Here is a 21,734-nt window from a genome sequence, read left to right on the forward strand (position 1 = left end):
GGACAGTCTTCCTCTGAGCTTTTGGGTGAAGGGAGGGCAGGGGGGGAGCCACTGAGAGTTTTTGCCATAAAGGGATTTGCTTAGAACTCCCTGCCTTGGAGGCAGATGTGGTCCATTGTTTGGTTCTCTGTTGTCCCTGCTGTAGGGACCTGGGTGGCCTGTCCCTGCAGGGCTTAGCTTGCCCGTGTCTGCTAGGAGTAGGAAAGGACCAGTGCGTACAGGGAAAGTTCCTGCTGAATCTAGGTGGCTGAACTTGAAAAAAACCTTTTACTGTTTGCATAAATTTTGCTTTGTCTTCCATTTTCTTAAGTACCTCTTCTGCTTTTACCCCAAACAAGCAGTCTTTGTCCAAAGGTGCATCAATTAACTTAGACTTGACATGATCAGGTAGAGGTTGTTCCTTCAACCATGCATGTCCCTGAATGACAGATCCAGACACTGCTGCCCTGCTAGATACTTCTAATGCATCATATCAGCAGTGTAAAGAATGCCTAGTCACTTGACAAGAGGAGTGCAATAAATCTGCTAGCTCCTTAGAATTGGCACAGTCAAGAAATGTAGAAATTTTTTGCTTTAATAGTTCCAAAGTATGCTGTTGATATTTTAACATATGGAACTGACAGTTGAGAGCTCTAAAGGCTAAAGTCGCACAGGTGTATACTTTTTTACCCCATCTGTCCAGAGCTCTGGCCTCTTTATCAGAATGAGTAGGATTATTTGCTGAACTCGCCCTGGCTCCTTTGGAGCCCTGTGTAATGACCTCCGGGTCTGCAGCAGGATTTCTGTACAAGAATTTGTGGGTGTCTGGTACCCTGTAATACCTGTCAGGCTTACTGGGGGCAGGAGGAGGGCATCCGGGGCTAAGCTGGATTCAAGGAAAACATTGAAAACTGGGGGGATGGCAAGAGGTCTGTGCTGAGGAAAGTCTAGAAATCCCCCCCCCCCCAGTTTCTTCTCTACTTGTATAGAAAAAAATTATTGGCATGAACTGGAGAGATTGGCTCATATATGCACTGCCATTGTTTTAGGCTGTTTCACTGTGGTTCATGCACTGTGAATAACAGCCTTTTATGCGACAAGATTCTCCTCACTGAAACAGTGTGTCAATTTACTACTTCATGTTTTATTTTTAACTAAGGTGTTGCATTATTTTTTGAATCCATCTAAAGAAAGAGGACTGGTATGTGCTCTAGTAGAGCAGTGTTTATTTCGAAAGCAAATGCACACCTAATGGAGTGATGTTTTAACTTACACTTGAAGTTTTTCCACTGACTGGATTCTAGGGAGGGTGTAACTTTACCATCAAATCTTGATGGGATGTTTTACCTCTGGTTTACACTGGAGGTGTCAGTTTGTGTGAACTTCTTGATTGGTTAAGCCTTCCTTAAATGGAACATTTTTTTTCAGTTGCAACAGGATCTGAGGAAGGAAAATCCTGAAAGTGCTTATCCATCCGGAATGGTGCATCTTTTTGTGTTTTTATATATTTTTCTACAAGGATTTTGCCACAAATATTTCCTTTTTATCGAGGGTTTATTTTAATAAAGGATTTCAAGAGTTTTAGAATGTTCATGGTGGTAACTTAAAGACAGGCTTTGGTTATATTAAACTGCTTCTAGAGTTCTTTAAACCTGAAGAAGAACTGTCTGAAATTATTAAGAAAACACAAGCTGACATGGAACTTATTGATTTAAATGAAACTTGTCTTAACAGACTTGAAACGCTACAGAATCATTTAAATCTATATGAACGCAAACTGAAAGAACAAAAAAGGGAAAAAAAACGAGATTACAAAGATTTTGAACAGGGTAATGTCTTTGAATGGCCTAAAAACAATACATCTGATGCTTCAAATGGTTTAGCAAAGGGCATGAGTAAAGTTCACACTGCAACTAAAAGTTTTAACCATGATAGAAATTTTAATTCACGTGCCAACAATATCAGCACCAAACAGAATTCTGTTGCTACAGCTAGTGCTATAGCTAGTGTTGATGCAGCACTAAGTAATGTATCTGAGAATTCAATGATTCGGTACTAACCAACACAGAGAATGTGAATGCCAACAGTCAATTGAGCCTGAATATTGCTCTCCCCTCCACCTCTACAGGAATAGGCACTAGGCCCAAAGATGGAGCTGCACATATTCTGATTTTTCAGAAATTACCTTTTCACATCAGGACAACTCAGAAATGAATGAACAGATCACCAAGCAGGGGGAGGAAACGGAAGAAATCAATGACATAGAGACCCCCTCATGCTTAAGTAATGCCCATATTAAAGTGTTGAATAAACATCTGTCATTCATTCCAGCTTTTCACTCCAGGCTAAGTGAATTTGTGATAGATATCAAACAATCTGGGAGAAATGTCTCACTGAAGAATAATTTTGGCAATGAAAATGTGAAGAATGACAACACTTACCAGCAGAAACAGTAAAAAAACAAGCACTTCTGTGCCAGTAAATCATCCAGCCATTGATCTGTTTGTACATCTATGTCAGAACTTAAGACAGCAGCAAACAGACCAAAAATATCATAATTTAACCACTGGAGAAAGAAAAGCTTTATTGGAATTAATGAAAAATTATGACATTGTAGTCAAACCAGCAGATAAAGGAGGGGCACTGGTGGTAATGAACTCAAATGATTACAAAAGAAAGATGGAGGAGATGTTAAGAAACAACAGAACTTATCAAAATATTACTAGGAAAGAGCTTGAAAAAGTAGTTAATGAGGTCAGTAACACCTTGAGCGATATGCTTTCCACCAGACTAGTCTCTCAAGAGCTATTTGATTTTTTTTAGTAAAGCACACGCCCAGATACCCACTATTAGTGGTCTGCGGGAAATTCACAAATGTTTATTTGACACCCCCCCCCCCCCTCTGCACCCCGCAGTAGCTAGGCTGGGCTGGGTCACTGAATCACTTTCGGTATATGTAGAGGACCAACTAAAAAAACTTCTACCAGAATTTGATACCATACTTTGTCACTGGAGATTTTCTGGAGAAACTGTATGGTAAAATGAAATCATATACAGACTTCTCCAATTTTATTCTGGTGACACTAGACATAGAAGTTTGTTTACTGTCATTCCCAACTCATATGGCATTACAGCTGGTAAATGGTTTGTAAAATCCAGATTGACATGTACGAAACAAATCTATTTATTATTAGAAATCATCCTAGAGAATAATCTTTTTATTTACGGTGACAAGTACTATTGGCAATGTTGGGGTGTTGCTATGGCATGTGCCAATAGTTACTCTAACATTGTGATTGTCCAATGGGAGAAAGAACATGTCTTTAATGAATTCAATCCATGGGCCACCCACCTGATTTATTATGGGTGGTTTGTGGATGATATTCTTTTCATCTGGGAAGGGGATGACACTCAACTGAAATTATTCATAGAATTTCTGAATAGCCCGACCACCTTCCTGTTCTTTGAAGCACAGTACTCCAAGACAGCCATTGAGTTTCTCGATGTAAAGTCATTTTTACATCCGGATGCAGGACTAGAGATCAGTATTTACAGGATGAGAACTTGGAGGAATCATTACCAGCACAAAGACAGTATGCATCTGAGGCATGTCTTCTGCAATATATTTGAAAAAGCCACTAGAATTTCTAGGCTATGCACAGCTGACAATGAATTTGAAAAAGAGTTTTAGCGACTTAAAATACATCTGCAAAGGAGAGGTTATTCCAATAGGGATGTGAATCACAAGACTTGTGATGTACATAACATCCGAAAGATGAAGGGTCGACCCTATTTGTCTAGTTAATTTGCTCATGATGAGAACGTTAATAAGCACAATAACCATTTTCCACCATTAAGGTGCATCCTAACCTATTCTACAGATGTTCGACAAGTATGTGACATCATCAGGCAATATTGGCCAGTGCTGATGGAAGATCAGAGTCTAAGGAAAATAGTGGGAGATGTACTCAGATTTATGTTCAAAAATAAAAAGAATGTCAAGCGACTCTTGTGTCAAAGACGGAACTACTAGGAGATCTCAACACAGTGAAGGTAGAAAAGGGGCTTTTGAATGTGGAAAATGCAAGGCTTGTCAGTACATCAATGTTTCCAATTTGTCTCGTCATCCAGTTTCTGGCCAGACTTTTTCCCTAAAGGTCTAAGTTTATGGTGCTACAGTTGATTCCTAAAAACATAAGGGGAGGCGATGTGCAGAATCGCACTGAAGTTGTTGAAAATGATTGGATCATCAACTGACGAGCTGATCGTGAACCTGGACTTAATGGTGTGGTACCACTAAAACCCATTCTAAAGACCAAACTTTTCAAAACCTGTCACTGATTTTCTCAACTAGCTTTGAGTCAAGGAAAATAATGTGCCCCCCAACCCCCTCTTTCTTCGCTGTTTCTTGTACAGAAAAAATGTATTGGCATGAACTGGAGGGACTGGCTCATATATGCACTGTGATTGTTTTAGGCTGTTCCATTATGGTTCATGCACTTGGAATAACAGCCTTTTATGTGACAAGATTCACCTTATTGAAATTTACATCATTTTATTTTTAACTAAGGTGTTGCATTATTTTTTTTAATCTATCGGAAGAGAGAGGACTGGCATCCACTCTAGCAGAGCAGTGTTTATTTCGAAAGCAAATGCACAGCTAATGGAGTGATGTTTTAACCTACACTTGAAGTTTTTCCACTGACTGGATTCTAGGGAGGGTGTAACTTTACCATCATGTCCTGATGGGATGTTTTACCTCTGGCTTACACTGGAGGTGTCAGTTTGTGTGAATTTCTTGCTTGGTTAAGCCTTCCTTAAATGGAATATTTTTTTTAGTTGCAACAGGATCTGACGAATGGAAATTCCGAAAGCACTTACCCATCCTGAATGGTGCACCTTTTTGCGTTTTTATAGGTTCATAGGTAGGTACTAGACTATCTGCCCGAAGGCATTTATAAGCCTAGCCAGAATGTGTTGGCTTTCGCCGTCTTCTTAGATTAGTTCCCTGTGCCTCTGTCCAGCACAGCCACTGAAGTGATCCCTGGGGTAAACTTTCTATTCCCCATCCACTCGTCAAGGTTTCTCTTGAAGAGTGTGAGGAGCTCTGCCTAATGTAGACTGGAATCTTGTTCCAAAGCATGGGAAGTCTCTGGGACAGGAATCTATCCCTCCAGCATGTCCTATTTATTGCTGTGGTGAGGTTTAGATCTCTAGAGCGTGTGGCTCGAGCGGATAAAGTTTTCTTTAGGTGGAGCATGTCCATCAATTCTGGGTTGGATATGGCCTTGTATGTCAGGCAGAGATCACCTCTGAGTAGGCGGTATGCAACCAAGTACAGCTGGAGTTTCTTCAGTCAAGCTGCATAGGGCATCTGCTTGAGGCCAGTGATCCTCTTGGTGAGGTACTTCTGTGGTCTTTCCAGCTGTTGCAGGTGTCCTGTAAGGTACATCCCAAATGGGGAGTTGTACTCTATGTTGGGTCTGATGAGTGATGAGTAGAGGGGCACAATGACCTCTTTTGATCTGGATGCAAACCCTTTTGTGATTAGGTGGGCCACATAGAAGGTTTTTCTAACCACTCTAGCAATGTGATTATCAAAGGAGAGATTACTATCTACTTGGGTCTCCAGATCCCTTATTACATTTTCTGTATTTAGGGGACTACCACCTATGTGGTAGTTTGTGGGTACTTTGTTTTTTCCAAAGGGGATGGCTATGCACTTTTTGGCATTTAGCTTGAGGCCATGATTTTGACACCAGGTATCCGTCTCAGTGAGACCCTTTTGGAGGATGTCTGTGTCAGCCAGAGAGTCAATTATAGCCCCTGGTTTGCAGTCGTCTGTGAACTTGGTCAGCCATAGTCCTCCTGTGCTTGCCTGTACCTCTGAGAAGTATATGCCGAACAGAAGGGGTCCTAGGACCAAGCCCTGGGGAACGACACTTGTAACCGGTTTAGGGTCAGACATAGCTCCCGCAACTCCCACCATGTGGGTTCTGTCCGTGAGCCAACTGGCAACCCATCTTGTGACATAGGGATTTATGTTCAGGCTGGTTATATATTTTTCTACAAGGATTTTGCCACAAATATTTCCTTTTTATTGAGGGTTCATTTTAATAAAGGATTTCAAGAATTTCTGGATGTCCATTGTGGTTCATTCATGATTTATTCACTGCATCTTACAACAAAGGGGGTTTACCCTCAATTTGCTAACTTTATCGGTAATACCTGAGTGTCGGATTGTATTGAAGGCGTTGGCCAAGTCGAGTTATGCTGTGTGCACAGACGTGCCCTGGTCACATTTTCAAAGGAATCCACCAGGTTTAACAGGGAGTATTTGCCCTTAGTGAAGCCAAATTGGGTCGGATCCAGGGTCCGGAGGTCGCATATGTCTTTATTTATAAGGTCCATGATGATACACTCCATGGACATACAGATGAGGCTGGTCAGACTTATAGGTCTATAATTCCCTGGGTCTGTTGCTAAGCTACCTTTGTGGAGGGGAGTAACTGTTGCTGTTCTCTATTCCTCAGGAACACAGCCAGTGGTTAGGCTGTAACTGAATAGGGTACTTAATGGCGATGCTAGCTCATGTTTTAGTTTGTTCAGAAGGCAGCCTGGGATGCCTTTTTGTCCCATGGAGGGTGTGTTTTTTGCCTTAGACTTCTAGCTCTCTAAAGGAAAATAAGTGGAACCAACTGCAATACAACTAACGTACTATGCAAGCACTTCGATTCACACAAACATGCGCATGGAATAAGACATAGGTGCTCAATTCAGTTAATGAGAAAAGCTAGAACAGAAAAGCTTTTCTATAATATAAAGAGATTATCTAGGAAAGTAAGATATTTTTCTTACAAATGCAATACATAATGTGTGTGCAATGCAGGTTTACTTACTGATGGCTTTTGTCTAGTCACTTAGTATCTTTACCTTCTTGACCAATCTATACCAGCCATGGAAAAATACAATATAATCCACATCTCAAAAATGATACATTTCTTAAATAACCATCCTTCCCCTCACTCCCACTGCTTTGTCTTTAGATGAAGCAAATAAGAATAAAAATTCATATCATGTTCCTAAACTGTTATGTACCTTAGCATGTTTTAATTAGTCACAACCCCCTTTCACCCTCTCCCTTTACTGATAGGTCCCAGATCAAGTTTAGAATAATTCTAAACATGTCTCAGTGTATTGCCATATCCTGTATCTTGGTTAAGTGCATAATGTAACTCACAACTTCTATTTCCTCCTATTGTTATGTTCCTACCATTGTGTTTAAATTGTCACAACACCCTTTCACAATTATTCCAATTTTTATCAGGTCCCTCATCATAGCAAACATAGCATATCCCCCATTTCCACAAAATAATGGTAGGCCATGGAAAGATGCATAAAACAAACTCCACACACCAAGTTGCCTTTTGCCCATTCGTCTTTTAAACGATAAGCATTCCCCATCCACAGCCAACTGCTGTTGGTTAAGTTCTCATCATTGGTCAAAATACTCTCACATCACCCTTCCATCCTACCACAATACATTTTGCTCATTTTTGAGCTACATGTTGCTCCTTTGCATAAACTGTAGCTTTTGGCTAAGTGTTTCACGAAACAGAAGGCCTAACATTCTGAATAAATGATGAGGCATTTATACTTTAGCATTCTGTAATACATGCTTAGTGGACAGGTTTCAGGTGGGTGACAGATTACACTTGATGTTGTAGGAAAGCCCTGCTATCTCACCTGTCACCTCATCCTATGTAGAAAAGCCCTTGTCTGAACTTATTAAGATTGCATGGACAGTGGTCAGATACACATAATACAATTTTTTTTTTTCTGTATGCAGCCTGCATCTGGTCTGCAATTTAGTAAGTCATACTTTACTAGTAACATTAGCAGACAGGTAATCTGCATATGTCTTGATACTGAGATTTCTTATGCATTTTGCCCATGTTGCCTGCTGATAATCAGCTTCCTCTTGGCCAATAAACCTACTCACCCCTCATTAAAAAAGGTTACAGTTAGCTAAAAGGGGCCATCACATAGGCTATCATCAGGATTAGTTTGAGATTTTTCATCTTAATTGCCATATCCTCTTGTACAACTCGGGTTTCATGAGGGAAAGCATCAAGGAATGGGCTGACCACACTCAATCATCCCTCACGTAAGCAAGGGACATTGCCAGCAAGCAGCAATACCCCCCCCCCCCCTCCCAAAAGCCATAGCTCTCAACTTCTTTGTTCAAGAATTCTAGACAAGGCCAAAAATAATGGGGGAACAAAAATCCAAAATCATGATTTGTAAATATTACTCTAGTTCACCTAGCTAATAGAACAGCATGTTTTACATCAACATGCATTTTTTGAAGAATATGTATGAAACTCGAATGTCTGGCATTACTGTCTGACTGTAATCCTTAGTTATTAAGCAGAAAATCAAAAATTTTACATGGTATGGGGCAAATAATATGAGGAAAAATAAGAAAGATTCTGCAAAATTACTGACAGCTAAAAGCTATGCCTGAAGCATAGACAGTGGTTTCACTGGTCTCCACCACAGAAATTACAACCACTCAGTGTGCTCACCATGTGCTCCCATCCCTCTCCCACTGAAAGGCAAGTAGGCCACACCCCTTCATTCATCCCTGGCTCTTCCAGTGCCAGAGCCTCTAACCAAACCATGATCACCTGGGTCACGCTTACAGCTATTATCACTATACACCATGGAGCCAGGCTTTTCTAATGAGACTTATGCTGACCTTTCTTGTGTGTTTGTGTGTGTCTAACTCAGGTGTGGAATCTGGTACAGGGATACAGGAGCATATTTGTATCTGAATCTGTCAGTCACTTTAAAGAATTAAACACTGAGCAAGCCCCTTGCTCAATGAATATAGATGATTATGATTAGATCCCAACCATAACCAGGATATTGTGTATTCAAGACGTGGATATCAAGAAATTCACCTCAAGAGCAAAGCTCAAGACATGAACCTTGACATCCATGTTGAGAACACAACATCTCAGGTTACAATCAGAAAGACCCAATAATTCTTTGTTGTAGATAAAGCTTTATCTGCTTCCACGTGCTACAAAAGTTACAGAAAGAAAAAAAAAGAAGTGTAGTAGCTTAGACAACCATAACAACACTAACAGCTGCCGCAAAGACAGACAGCAGCCACCAAAGATGAGCATCATGAAGACAGTTAACACTTGATTTTGCCTTTAAAAACAAGTCTGCATGAAGCTTTTAATGGCTTCCTGTCCCACTAACTTTTTACTTCATATAGGTAACACTGAAGAATTTGGAATTCTTAGTGTCATCGACTGTAAGTGATGTGGATTAAGACTGGTTAGCAGGATTTATACAAAGTGAAATAAAATGCTCTCTCACAAATCAGATTGCATTTAAATTTTCTAATCTTTACATAAAAACTAAAACTGCTACCATGCTCACCTTTTCCTCTGTTAAAGATGACCCCAAAATATGGGGCTTTATATAACAAGGGTGAAAATCAACATGCCAATAGTTTTTCTTCAGAAGTGAAATGAGTGGAAGTGCATTTCATGCTGTTGCAAAGATGACAGGAAGCATTACCACAACACTCCTCCCTTTTGCTAAAATAAACAGCCATGGGACTATGGGTTAACAGCACAGCAAACTGTGCAGTTTTAATACCACTAGGTATATATGCATGGGGCTAAATGAAAATACAAAACTGCAATGTGAGATGACAAAAACTGCTGCCATTCCCCACTCCTAACATCTTTTAATAAATTTCAGTAATATGACTTTCTTTGCTTCTCATCATCACTGCAACAAGGCTAGTGCTAAACATAAGAAATACCAAGTAGCAAAAAGACAGAAATAAAACATGCTTGTTTTTACTACTGAAATAGAAAAAAAGTCAGAACTAAAATAAACATTTACATTAACTCAGCTCTGATACTTTACCTTGAGGTTGATTTAACTGTTCTGTAAGCTCTTTAAACTTGTTCATTGCATCTGGAAGATCCATTTTGTTTACAGCAAGAAGAGCACGCTTTGTCAGAAGGTCTTTCTTGTATAACTCCAGTTCCTAACAATAAAAAACACATAAGCACTGGTCAAAGCCAAAATGGTGTAATGGAGTGATGAAATGGCACTGATGGAAGTATGAGAATGGTTGAAAAAAAATCACTCATAATAGATTTACAGTCATGGAAAATAAACCTGTGCTTTCTTTTACAAGTGTGTCTGCAAGACAGAACCACTACTACTTGTAGATGCATTTTACAGGCCTTCTCACTACTGGGTATTAGAAAACAGTGCTCGTCTATCAATCAGGATCGCACTGTTCTATGGTGTTTCCCTGTGATCACATATTTATTTTTTTTATGAAAGTAAATTTAATACGGCATCTAGATGTTATAGTGTAGTGCCCATTTAATATCTGTAATCATGTAAAATAAACAGAAACACTCCTGTGGCCTGTATTAGATTAGTACTACTCATTACAATCTAACAACAGTGCTACGAGCACTGTGGCATTAACAGAATCTGCAGAGTTTGGAGTGATATATGCACTGTTGCTACCCACAAGCTAAAAGTGGACCAAACATTTGCAATCATGTAAAAATGTATATCACACTTTACATGCTAATGGTGTACAAAACAGAATTTTAGTTTTCATAGATTAGTACTAAGCTAACTGCCATTGGGAGCCATTGTAAGCCTAGCCAATTATCCCTTGTGAGACTCAAACCCTGCACCGTGTGTTTGTAAGGCAAACACCTTAACCATTAGGCCACCCTCCCAACCCATTTATGATGTACAAATGGGCATGATGCTAAAAATGCTTCATCAATTCTTGAGCTAGATTTGTACTATAAATGCTAGGAAACAACATGACTGGATTTTACACGTGTGTGTGTGTGTGTGTGTGTGTGTGTGTGTGTGTGTGTGTGTGTGTGTGTGTGTGTGTGTGTGTGTGTGTGTGTGTGCGCATGTGTGTGCGCATGTGTGTGTGTATATGTCAGTGGTGTCTTCAAGGCAGACATCAGTAACTGACACTAATGTGAAGTACCAGTTACTAGTACTAAAAGAGTGGGTAAGTAAACTGGCCCAAGGACCCTTTATAACCATAAAAAAGCCCACTAGGATAAAGACAATACAAAAAACAGTATTATAATAACATAGATACAATTATGATAACAACATATGCATGTTTATAAGCACAGAAGGCAATACAACTGAAATAGTAATACATTACTAAGACTGTACATAAATGTATATCACTAACACTGTCATTGAAAGTATTCATGCCTCTAATTTACCTCCTGCACACTATCTAGATCCCTTGTCTATTCCTCTTTGTCTCATTCTTTCCTCTGTTTCTTTCTAAATTTCTCTACTACAGAATTCTCAAGTTTTCTGCTCTCTTAGTTTTATCTACCTAATAAATTGCATCTTTTGTATAGTCAACTGTTCAGTCTATGTGTGATTATCTCTATGTATAACTTGTTATTCCATATTATGCACCATTACTGTATGACTTTATGTATTGTATTGTATAATTTATTTGTACCAATCTGTATCTGTTTGGGGCTCCCGCTCCCTGGGCATCCACTGAAAAAGGGCATGTACCCAAATTGATTATTCCGGTCAACAAATATTAAATGAATAAATAAAATAAGTAATCACAGAAAATATTTGTACAAGTGTAATCTGCAACAACATTATCAAAGAAGACACTGCAGCAACTCAGTGACAAAGTGAATATGAATATTCTCAAATTTATGACTGAACAGAAGTTTAAAGGCTGGTAATGTGCTGAAAAATCCACAGGTTTTCAAGCATGCAGTTTAATCTAGCCCCCATAAGAACCTCCCCGAATCGTTTTATTGTCTATGGAGAAAGTGTGCAATATTGCTGCCTGAGTGACTTAAAATGAATCAGATACCTAGTAAAAGCATTTGCCTACATCTCTAATGAAACTACATTTGTTCTTTTTGCAAAGATTATCCCAGTGGCCTTTCTTGAATACTCCCACATTTTTGACTCTCTTGATATTGCTTGGAATTTTACTACATGAGGCTGGTGCAATTTTAAAGAATGTTCCTTTGCAAATGTTTAGTGGGAATGGTGGTTTATACAACTGAATAATGTTCTCTGAGAGTGTAACTGTGATTTCTGAGCTGCAGTTTATTTAGGATAAATGGATAAAACTGTGCAGAACTTTGAAGGCAAGTGTATTCAGTGGTACAGAAGCTCTTGCAGTTATGGGAAGTATACCTCTTAAAGCAAGAACTCTGGACAAAGCCATAAATAATGGAGGACAAAGGCACAAAAATAGGGACACTTTTTATAGCACTGCTCTTACAAACTTAGAAAAATTGATGAACAGATTTTGCATTTGCATGAATTTTCTGAAAGGTATGAAGTCTGAAACTCAAATGTCCGTCATTATTTTAACTTCAAACCTCAATAATTTGCCAGAAAACCACAATTTTTATGAGAGGCCAAAAATATGAGGCAAAAATCTGGTCATTCTGTGAAAATATGTACAGGTAAAAGGTATGATGGGAAGCCATTTATTTGCTTTTGGTGTAGAGCAGTGGTGTTTTCTACAGCTTGCCAGACGGACAAATCTGAGAATTTTCAGTGGATTGAATCAAAGTTTCCTGGGCAGGCAGAAGAGCAATTTCTGATGGGCAATATTCCAGTCTGGGGAGCAGCACATTTATGGCTACTGCCCATATACTTAAAGCAGGGAGTGAGAGAGTTGGATACATGAGGGTTTTAACTGGGTTATAACTTTTTTTAATTTTTGTTTCAGTATTAGTGTGACGGGACAGGTCTGAGTTATAGTGATACCTAGGTACCAGGTGATAAATAGGGGAGATCCAAAGGGGTTAGTAATGCTAAGTGAATGGACATTTTTTTTTTTTTTGTAATTTCTGGGGTGTGCCAAACTGCATTACAGAGGTTTTCTTTGTGTTGACACACAGATTATTCATGCTTAGCTGTACTGTTATAAAAATAATGATCTTCAGAATGATCATTATATTTATTTATTTATTTTATTATTTGTTTACTGGGAAAATTCAAGTTGGACAGAGCCCATTTTCAGTGGAGGCCCAGGGAGAAATGCTCCAGATGCATGTCTTTGGAATGTGGGAAAAAAACGGAGTACCAGGAGGAAATCCACACAAATGCAGGAAGGACATGGAGACTTCACAGAAGGCATCCCAGCTGAGAATCGAACAAGAGAACCTCTTGCTGTGAGGCAACAATGCTAACCACTGAGCTGGACCTGGTAATTACAGTATCATCTGCACATAATATGCAATTAACTTGGAGCAGTTTTCAGGGAAGAATAACAGTGGTTCAAAGACTGAACCTTGTGGGGCCACATGCTTGGTGCTATCAGACTGAGTAGTGCCCTGATCAGCAGTATCAAAGGTCTAGAATATATACTGCCTGTGAGTTTACATGGCTCAAAGATGGCAAATATTTGTTTGACATAAGAGTTTAGGAAACTGAGCTCCATAATGGGCCAGAGGTCCTTTGTTTTCTTCCGAACCAAAAAAAACGTAAATAAAAACCTGACTCACACTGGTCTAGGGGGAACCTCTTGGATGGATTTTTCTGTAACAAAGATATAACTTCTAACACAGTGGCCTTTGCCTGACTGGGATGGACATCTGAGGGGGGGGGGTCCAAAAATGGAATGTAATAACCAATGGATACTATCCCTCTTACCCCTCTGTCCTGGGTGATGATGAACCACGAGTGAGGGTAGAAGGATATGCCTCCCCTGAATGCCTCTAGAGTTAGACAGATGGGTAACCCTTCAGGGATTCTGAGGTCCCTTCTGGAAAGGGGACTTTGGAAACCGTGACTCTGAAGACCCCCCCCCCCCATCCTCTTCAGATGTACTGTAGCAAGATCTAAAGGAATTAACCAACAAGACAACACATGTCTTGCAATAGGCTTTTCTACTCTCTTAGGAAAGTCCTGGACAGTTACACGCAAACAAACTGGATATGTGGTAGGAATGTACGTATGGATCTGGACTTGACTGAATTCAAGTCTCAGATCTTTTGGTGTCAGAATTCAGGTGACACCCTCAAGCAACCATGCATAAATCATGGGGGATGAATTTTATGTTCACACTGGGAGCACTTCTTAAAGCAAGACTTTTGGTCAATCCTGAGTGAAAAAGTGCAAGTCGCACACACACACACACACACACACACACACACACACACACACACACACACACACACACACACACACACACACAGACACACAGACACACAGACACACAGACACACAGACACACACACACACACACACACACACACACACACACACACACACACACACACACACACACACACACACACACACACACACACACACACACACGCACACACACACACACACACACTACAAGAAAGAATCTTAATCTCTGAAGTTTTTACACTTTAGAATGTAAGTTTACATAACTAGCAATCCACTATAACTGACAATATACTAATATGCAAAGTGGCTATAATGGAACAGCTGGGAAAGAAATGACAAGATGGTGCAAGACCAAAAGGAAGGGCACAAAGCTTTAAGAAATATAAACATTAATCTGACTCTAAGTGGTCTAAAGTCAAGAAATACTAGAATTTCTCACAAAAATATTAACCAGATGAGGTGGAGCACTTCTCTGGCAAGATCTGTGATATTTTTCCAAGAGGGGCAAATGAGATCCGAGTGTTTTGGGGCGGGGCATTATGGGAAAGAAAAAATTGGAAAGAAAAAATTGAAGGGCTTGAAGCGGGAGCACTGATATGGCTAGAACAGAATCAAGTAGCACCTCAAGGATTCATATGTCAGACTGGACAGACTGAATGAATAGGATCAGAAGAATCTTTCAACCATGACTCTGAGATAGCAACTACCTTTGGACTATAGCTATTCGTACAGATTTTGAATGGAGGTTATTTAATGCTTCCGGTGTTTATGTAAGCAAAATCATTTTTTTATTGGTGAAGGAATAGAGGGTAGCACATTGTGCTGGTCAAGGTACTGCTAATTACAGCTCTGGCTTTCAATGGTTTTAGAAAACTATACTCTTTGTGATTGGAATTAGTAGTACTGGCAATCACAAAAAGGAATATGATTTTATATATATATATATATATATATATATATATATATATATATATATATATACATGCACACACAAAGTTATTGTGTATGTACAGTCTCATATTTTATATATACACACACACATACATACATATATATATATATATATATATATATATATATGTATATTAGATATAGTTATATATCTATATATATTTACACACACACACATATATATATATATATATATATATATATATATATGTGTGTGTGTGTGTGTAGCTATCTATATTTAAATATCTATATATAGATACCTGCATATAGGCAACCTGTAAATGCTTCATCTCCCAGGCCCCTGCTTGTAAATGCTTCATCTCTCAAACCTCTGCTTATACTTATCAAGGGTATCAGAACTTGTCAGAGATTTGGGATGCATGGTATCAAAGTCATGGCCAAAAGCTAAATGCCAAAAAATGCATAGTCATCCCGTTTGGGAAAAACAAAACACCCACAAATTACCACATACGTGGCAGCCACCTTAATACAGAAGAGGTAATAAGACATCTGGGGACCCAGGTAGATAGTAATCTCTCCTTTGACAATCATATTACCAAAGTAGTTAGGAAATCCTTCTTTGTGGCCCATCTAATTACTACAGGGTTCGCATCTAGAAATAAAGAGGTTATAGTGTCCCTCTACTTGTCACTCATCAGAGCCATCATAGAGTACAATGCCCCATTTGGGATGTACCTCACAAGACACTGCCAACAGCTGGAAAGACCACAAAAGTACCTGACCAAGAGGATTACTGGCCTCAAACATATGTCCTATGCAGCCCGACTGAAAAAATTCCATCTGTACTCAGTGGCATATCGCTTACTCAGAGGTGATCTCTGCCTGACTTACAAAGCCATGTCCAACTCAGAATTGATGGACATGCTCCACCTAAAGAAATCCAAGTCACTGCGAGCCACACGCTCTAGTGAGCTAAACCTCACCACAACAATAAATAGAACATGCTGGAGGGATAGATTCCTGTCACAGAGACTCCCCATGCTTTGGAACAAAATTCCAAACTACATTATGCAGAACCCCTCACTAACACTCTTCAAGAGAAACCTTGACGAGTGGATGGGTAACAGAAAATACACCCCTGGAATCACTTCATTGGTTCTGCTTGACAGAGGATCAGGTAATTAATCAATGGGGCGGCGAAAGCCGACACACTCTGGCTAGGCTTATAAATGCCCTCGGACAGATAGCCTAGTACCTACCTATGAACCTATGGCTACGCTTACAAAGGGGGCCTTGTGTTCTTTAGGCTAGTAAACACCTATATATAGATATACGCAGATATCTATACATACACACAGATAACAAAAAACTAACGGACAACTTAGCTAAAAAAATGCAGAAAACACACTGACTATGTAAACTTCTCAATACCTATCCCATTCACAAGAACATGTGCATGCACACACACACACACACACACACACACACACACACACACACACACACACACATGCACACAAGCACATACACACATAATAAACTCACTAATCACTCAACATCCAAGCTCTGAAATGCACAAACACATGGAAAAGATGCACTTCTTACATGGGGAAAGCTCATCCCCCAAAATCAACAGTTCTATAAACTGCACTTACCATAACATTAGAGGTTTTGAATTCCACATTGCTGTAGAAGCCTTTGGCTGTTTGGGTTGTATCTTGCCCAGGATACAACAACCAGCCAACTTCACAAAGCTCTGGCTTCCTCTTGCACCTGCACTGTGACTATTGATTGGCTAGCCCCTTTAAGAGAAATCAGCGGATGGAGTGTAGACAACTTCAAGACTTTCTTCCCCAGAAAGACAGAGAGAGAGAGAGAGAGAGAGAGAAAAGTTACTTTTCCAAAACCTCTAAAAGTTATAAATAGTAACAGATAACATTATATTCCAACAACTAACTATATACAGAAGTAGGGGGATGGTGGGTGGGTGTAGCTACTGCAGCAGTGAGAAATTTGAACATCTACTGGTAAGTGCAAGTTAAACAACTGTACTATGTTGAACATTCTCAATGCTGCAGTCGCCTTTGTCTAGTCTGCTTGATTACCAAGGCCTATCCAACCTGGGAGGAGGAAGGATAAGGGTCCAGGTGCCAATGGAGAATGGTCCTAGCAAAGCTAGCCATGGACATAACTAAGAAGTCCATTTGAAGACAATGTAGCTGCCTCTGGAATGCTTCTGGAGATTACCCCTTTCCAGTGTAGCATTGCAGAAGCCAGGGCTGTAGTAGAATGTGCCTCAATACTGTGTGGAATAGATGTATCATGGTGACAGTAACAAAAAGCAATAGCCGAGGACTATCCTCTTGAAATATTCTGCTATGTGCTGGATTTTCTTTTCTTTTCTTTGTCCCATCATAATATATCTGCTTTTTTAAAGATTCTGTCAAGATGGTACCTAAGATAACCATGCACATCCAGAATATGTACCGCCCTTTCTTTATAGTTCTGAAGGTCTTGACAGAACACAGGGAGACTGATGTCTTGATTCAGACTAAACTCTGCAACAACTATGGGCATACATGAGGGATTTAATCTTAATGTGACCCTGTCTTTATGGAAGACCAGATAAGGTTCATCTACAATGAGAGCTTGTAAATCAGATACTCTTCTTATCAGCATAATGCGAAGAACAGCTTTCCATGTGATGAACCTTAAATGTGTTTGAAGTGTAGGTTCAAATGGAGATGTACTTAACTTTTCCATCACAAAGTTAACACCCTGGGAGGTAAATCGGGTTTATATCAGTCCATCGAAATGGCTGAATATCGAATACCAGATGTTCGAACTGTAAAGTTCGAACACTGGTAATCGCGAAGCCGCGGCCCACCGAATTCTTTCCCAGGGAAAGAATTTGTTGGGCCGTTTCTGTGGCTTTGCGAGTATCAGGACTATGGTGGGAAGTTATGGGTCGAGTTCAGGTAAGTGTGCGATTGTGTGGATGTTAGGGTTAGGGAACGAGTTAGGTGAGTTAGGGTTAGGCTGCGGGTGAATTGGGTGTGCGATAGTGAAAGACTTTAGTGTTAGGGTGGGATTGGTGAGTTAGGGCTCGGGTCAGGTGAGTGTGCGATAGTGACGGACCTTAGGGTTAGGGTTTGGGTTAAGGTAAATGGATAGGTAGTAGTGTATGTACCGTTTAGTGTAGGGTTAGATGTAGGATTTTGAGTGTATGTGTGTGGATTGATGTTGTTTTGGTGTGTTTGTGTTGCGTGTGTGTTTTTTGGAACAGCAATTTTTTTTCCCTGGGGGGAAAAAAAAAAAAATCGCTGTTTTAAGACTTCGATGTTTTTGCAGTTCGTGGTTTGAAGTTTGAACATATGGTGTTCGAACTTCAGACGTTTCGATGAACTGATATAGACCCAAGTAAAACCTGTTTGCTTAGTGGTCTCAGGTGTCACACCCCTTTTAGAAACTGAACTGTTTTAATAAAAACATTGAAGAAAGTGGCTGATCCATGGGCAGACATGCTGAAATAGCTTTGGTAGAGGAGTATGAAAGGTCAGAAGCTAGTCACTGAGCACCAGTGGTATATAAACCGGGATAGGGCCCTGGTATTTGGCTAGGAATCTACAAGAAAATCTCTTCCACTTGCTGGTACAAGATTTTCCAGCTGCTGGCTTTCCTGACTCCTTTAGTACCTGCTGCACTTCCTCTGAAAAAAGGTGTCTAAAAGGCTTTGAATTGATTCATCCGGACAGTTAGCTGAAAATGTTTGAGACTGGGGTCTATCAAACTCCCGTCTTGTGTGATTAGGTCCAGTTTGTAAAGAAGTTTGTGGTAACTACCTTTGGCCAGTTCCACATGAAAGGACAATTGATGCTTGGGCTAAAAGGGGGTCACCACAATTGTATTTTGGACTATCCTTCAGAATCTTAAGAATTACCCTGGATATCAGTGGAAAGGGTGAGAATGCAAAAAGGAACATTCTTGTTCATGGGAATGAAAATGTATCCATTTTCCAGGCTTGTTTGCATAGAGTCATGGAGCATAATCTGTTCAGCTGTTTGTTTTAAAAGGAGGCAAACAGATCTGATTTACATGATCCCCACAACTGGATCAATACCCATAAAACCCCCATCATTCTATTTCAGTTTGTTAGCATCTGTACTGGTCTTGCTCAGCTCGTCTGCCCTATGTTTTGCTCTGATAAAACGTAGTGCTGAAGAGTTATCTCTCAAGCTATCATTTCCAATTTGCACATAGAGTACAACCTACCCCCTTACTTACTGATGTACATCAATGTGAAGCTGTCTGTAATCGTTGGTGAGGTCCTGGGGACCATACATGATAGATTTTAAGACATGGACCATAGCCAAAATCTCTTCGACATTTACTTGCTTCAGTCTGTTTGAGGAATCCCACAAACCTTGCACTTATACCCCCACTGAAAGTGCCTTCCTAAGCAAAATCTGAGGCATCAGTTGTTAGACATCAGCTAGTAGGTAGAGGCGAAAAACAGGAGATATTCATTTCCTTGTATTTGTAGTCTCCACCACTGCATTTTTTTTCTTCTTTTTTTTAACAAAGTCAAAAACTGGTAACTGAAATTTCAGAGGATGCAAGTGTTGGATTCATTGTTTTTTTTTCCAGAACCACTGAATCATTCTCATGTTTATGACGGCAAAAGAAATCATGAGAACAGTACAGCTGTGCAAGTAAACTTACCATAACAGTTGATGTCTGAATGATTACTGCTGCGGTAGCCTTACTTATTACATCCTGCTAAGGATATAACAACCGGCCAGCTTCCAAAGCTTTGGTGCACCTTCCACTCACCCAAACCATTAGTCAAATACAGCTGAGATGACTAAAAAGACTGGTTTGGGTGCCAAGCCCTTCAGAGCTCTTATGTCAACAAAGTGAAGGAGACTAAGCCCTGAAAGGACATTGCTAGGAACCACAAAAAATAAATGTCCACATCTACAACCTGGCATCACCCCCCCCAAAAAACAAAACAAAAAAAAACAATGGGATGGAGAGTGGGAGTGGCTACTGCAGCAGTGATCATAACATCTATTGTTATGGTAAGTTTACTTACACAACTGTAATTATGTTCAGCATTCTGATCAATGCTGCAGTAGCTTAAGCTATTTTGGTAGATTACCCTAGTAATTGCATTTGGGGCGGTCGCGGTGGTGCAGCGGTTAGTGTTGCCGCCTCACAGCAAGAGGTTCTCTGGTTCGATTCTCGGCTGGGGTGCCTTCTGTGCGGAGTCTGCATGTCCTCCCTGTGGTCACGTGGGTTTCTTCTATGTGCTCTGGTTTCCTCCCACATCCCAAAGACATGCTGTAGGTGGATTGGCCACTCTAAATTGGCCCTAGGTGTGTGTGTGTGCCTTCTGTGGAAGGTTGGGTGCCGGGCTGGCAACTCGACACCGTAAAACTCCACTGCCAATCATGAGTGGACAGGTCATCAGCTGTGATGACCCCTAACCGGGAAAAGCCGAAATAAGAAGAAGACCCTAGTAACTGCATTTGGGAGGTGGAAGGGAAAGGGTCCAGGAGCCCCTGGCAAATGGTCCTTAATAAAGCCTGACCTAGACCTAGAAATGGAATCAAGCTTGCAGTGACTTGTAAAAGTATGCGCAGAGGACCAAGTTGCTGCTTCTAGAAAACTTCTAGAATTCAACCATTTCCAAAAAGCCATAGATGAGGCTAAGAACCTGGTAGAGTGGCACTTGACCATGCCTGGAATAGTTTTGTTGTGGTGAGAATAACAGAAGGTAATAACCTGAGACAACCATTTGGAAAAAATCTGTTTTGACACATGTTGTCCGTTCTTCTTCCCTTCACAAAAAAAGAACAACTGATCTGAAGATTTGAAATATTTTGCTCTGTCAAGATAGTAACTCAGTTGTCTGTGGACATCCCTCATTTTAGGTTCAGGAAAGAAAATGGGGAGATAGAGAGTTTGGCTTAAAGTAAACTCTAATACCACTTTAGGCGTAAAAGAAGTATTAGTTCTCAATGAAACTCTGTCTCTGTGAAAAATGAGACAAGACTGACTCACCATAAGAGCTTATAACTCAGATACCCTTCATGCAGAGGTCACAGCAATTAATAAAACAGTTTTCTATATTAAGAACTTTAAGTCAGTCAGGTTAGCTGGTTCAAATGGAGCAAGTACTTACGTCTCTAAAACAAAATTATGATCCCAAGGAGGGGCAACCGACCTCTTATATAAAACCCCTTTCAAAAACATTTTGACATGAGAATGCATTGAAAGAGGAGGATCCATAGGCAGACATGTTACAATGATCGATAAATGAAACCTGATGGAGGAGTAAGAAATGCTCTAAGATAGCGACTCACACAAGTATTGTAAAACCAGAGAACAATTATCCCTTAAAGTTGTTGGCAGCAAACAGAAAACCTTCTCCATTAACTGCTTTGCTAGTAGCAGACTTTCTTGCCTCTGTTATTACCTGCTGCACGTCCTCAGAAAACAGTTGCCTAAAGAGAACTAAGACCCTATCATCTAGGCAGTCAATAAACTGACTGTGGTTGGCTTGTATCACACACTCCCATTCTTGTAGGAGTTGATCCAGTTTGTTAGGA

General features: G+C 40.1%; 1 protein-coding gene across 1 annotated transcript in view; it reads right to left on the bottom strand.

Annotated features, from left to right (window-relative positions):
• Window positions 1-21,734, bottom strand: part of GTPBP10 (GTP binding protein 10) — a 904,437-nt gene that overhangs the window by 211,971 nt on the left and 670,732 nt on the right. The window contains exon 9 of the mRNA XM_044067527.1: window positions 9,934-10,057. Coding sequence (XP_043923462.1) covers window positions 9,934-10,057 — 124 coding nt within the window. The remainder of the gene's footprint in view (window positions 1-9,933; window positions 10,058-21,734) is intronic.

This window comes from Protopterus annectens, chromosome 3.part1 (genome assembly GCF_019279795.1).
Source record: "Protopterus annectens isolate FY-2018-M chromosome 3.part1, PAN1.0, whole genome shotgun sequence".
In the NCBI taxonomy this organism is placed as follows: Eukaryota; Metazoa; Chordata; order Ceratodontiformes; family Protopteridae; genus Protopterus; species Protopterus annectens.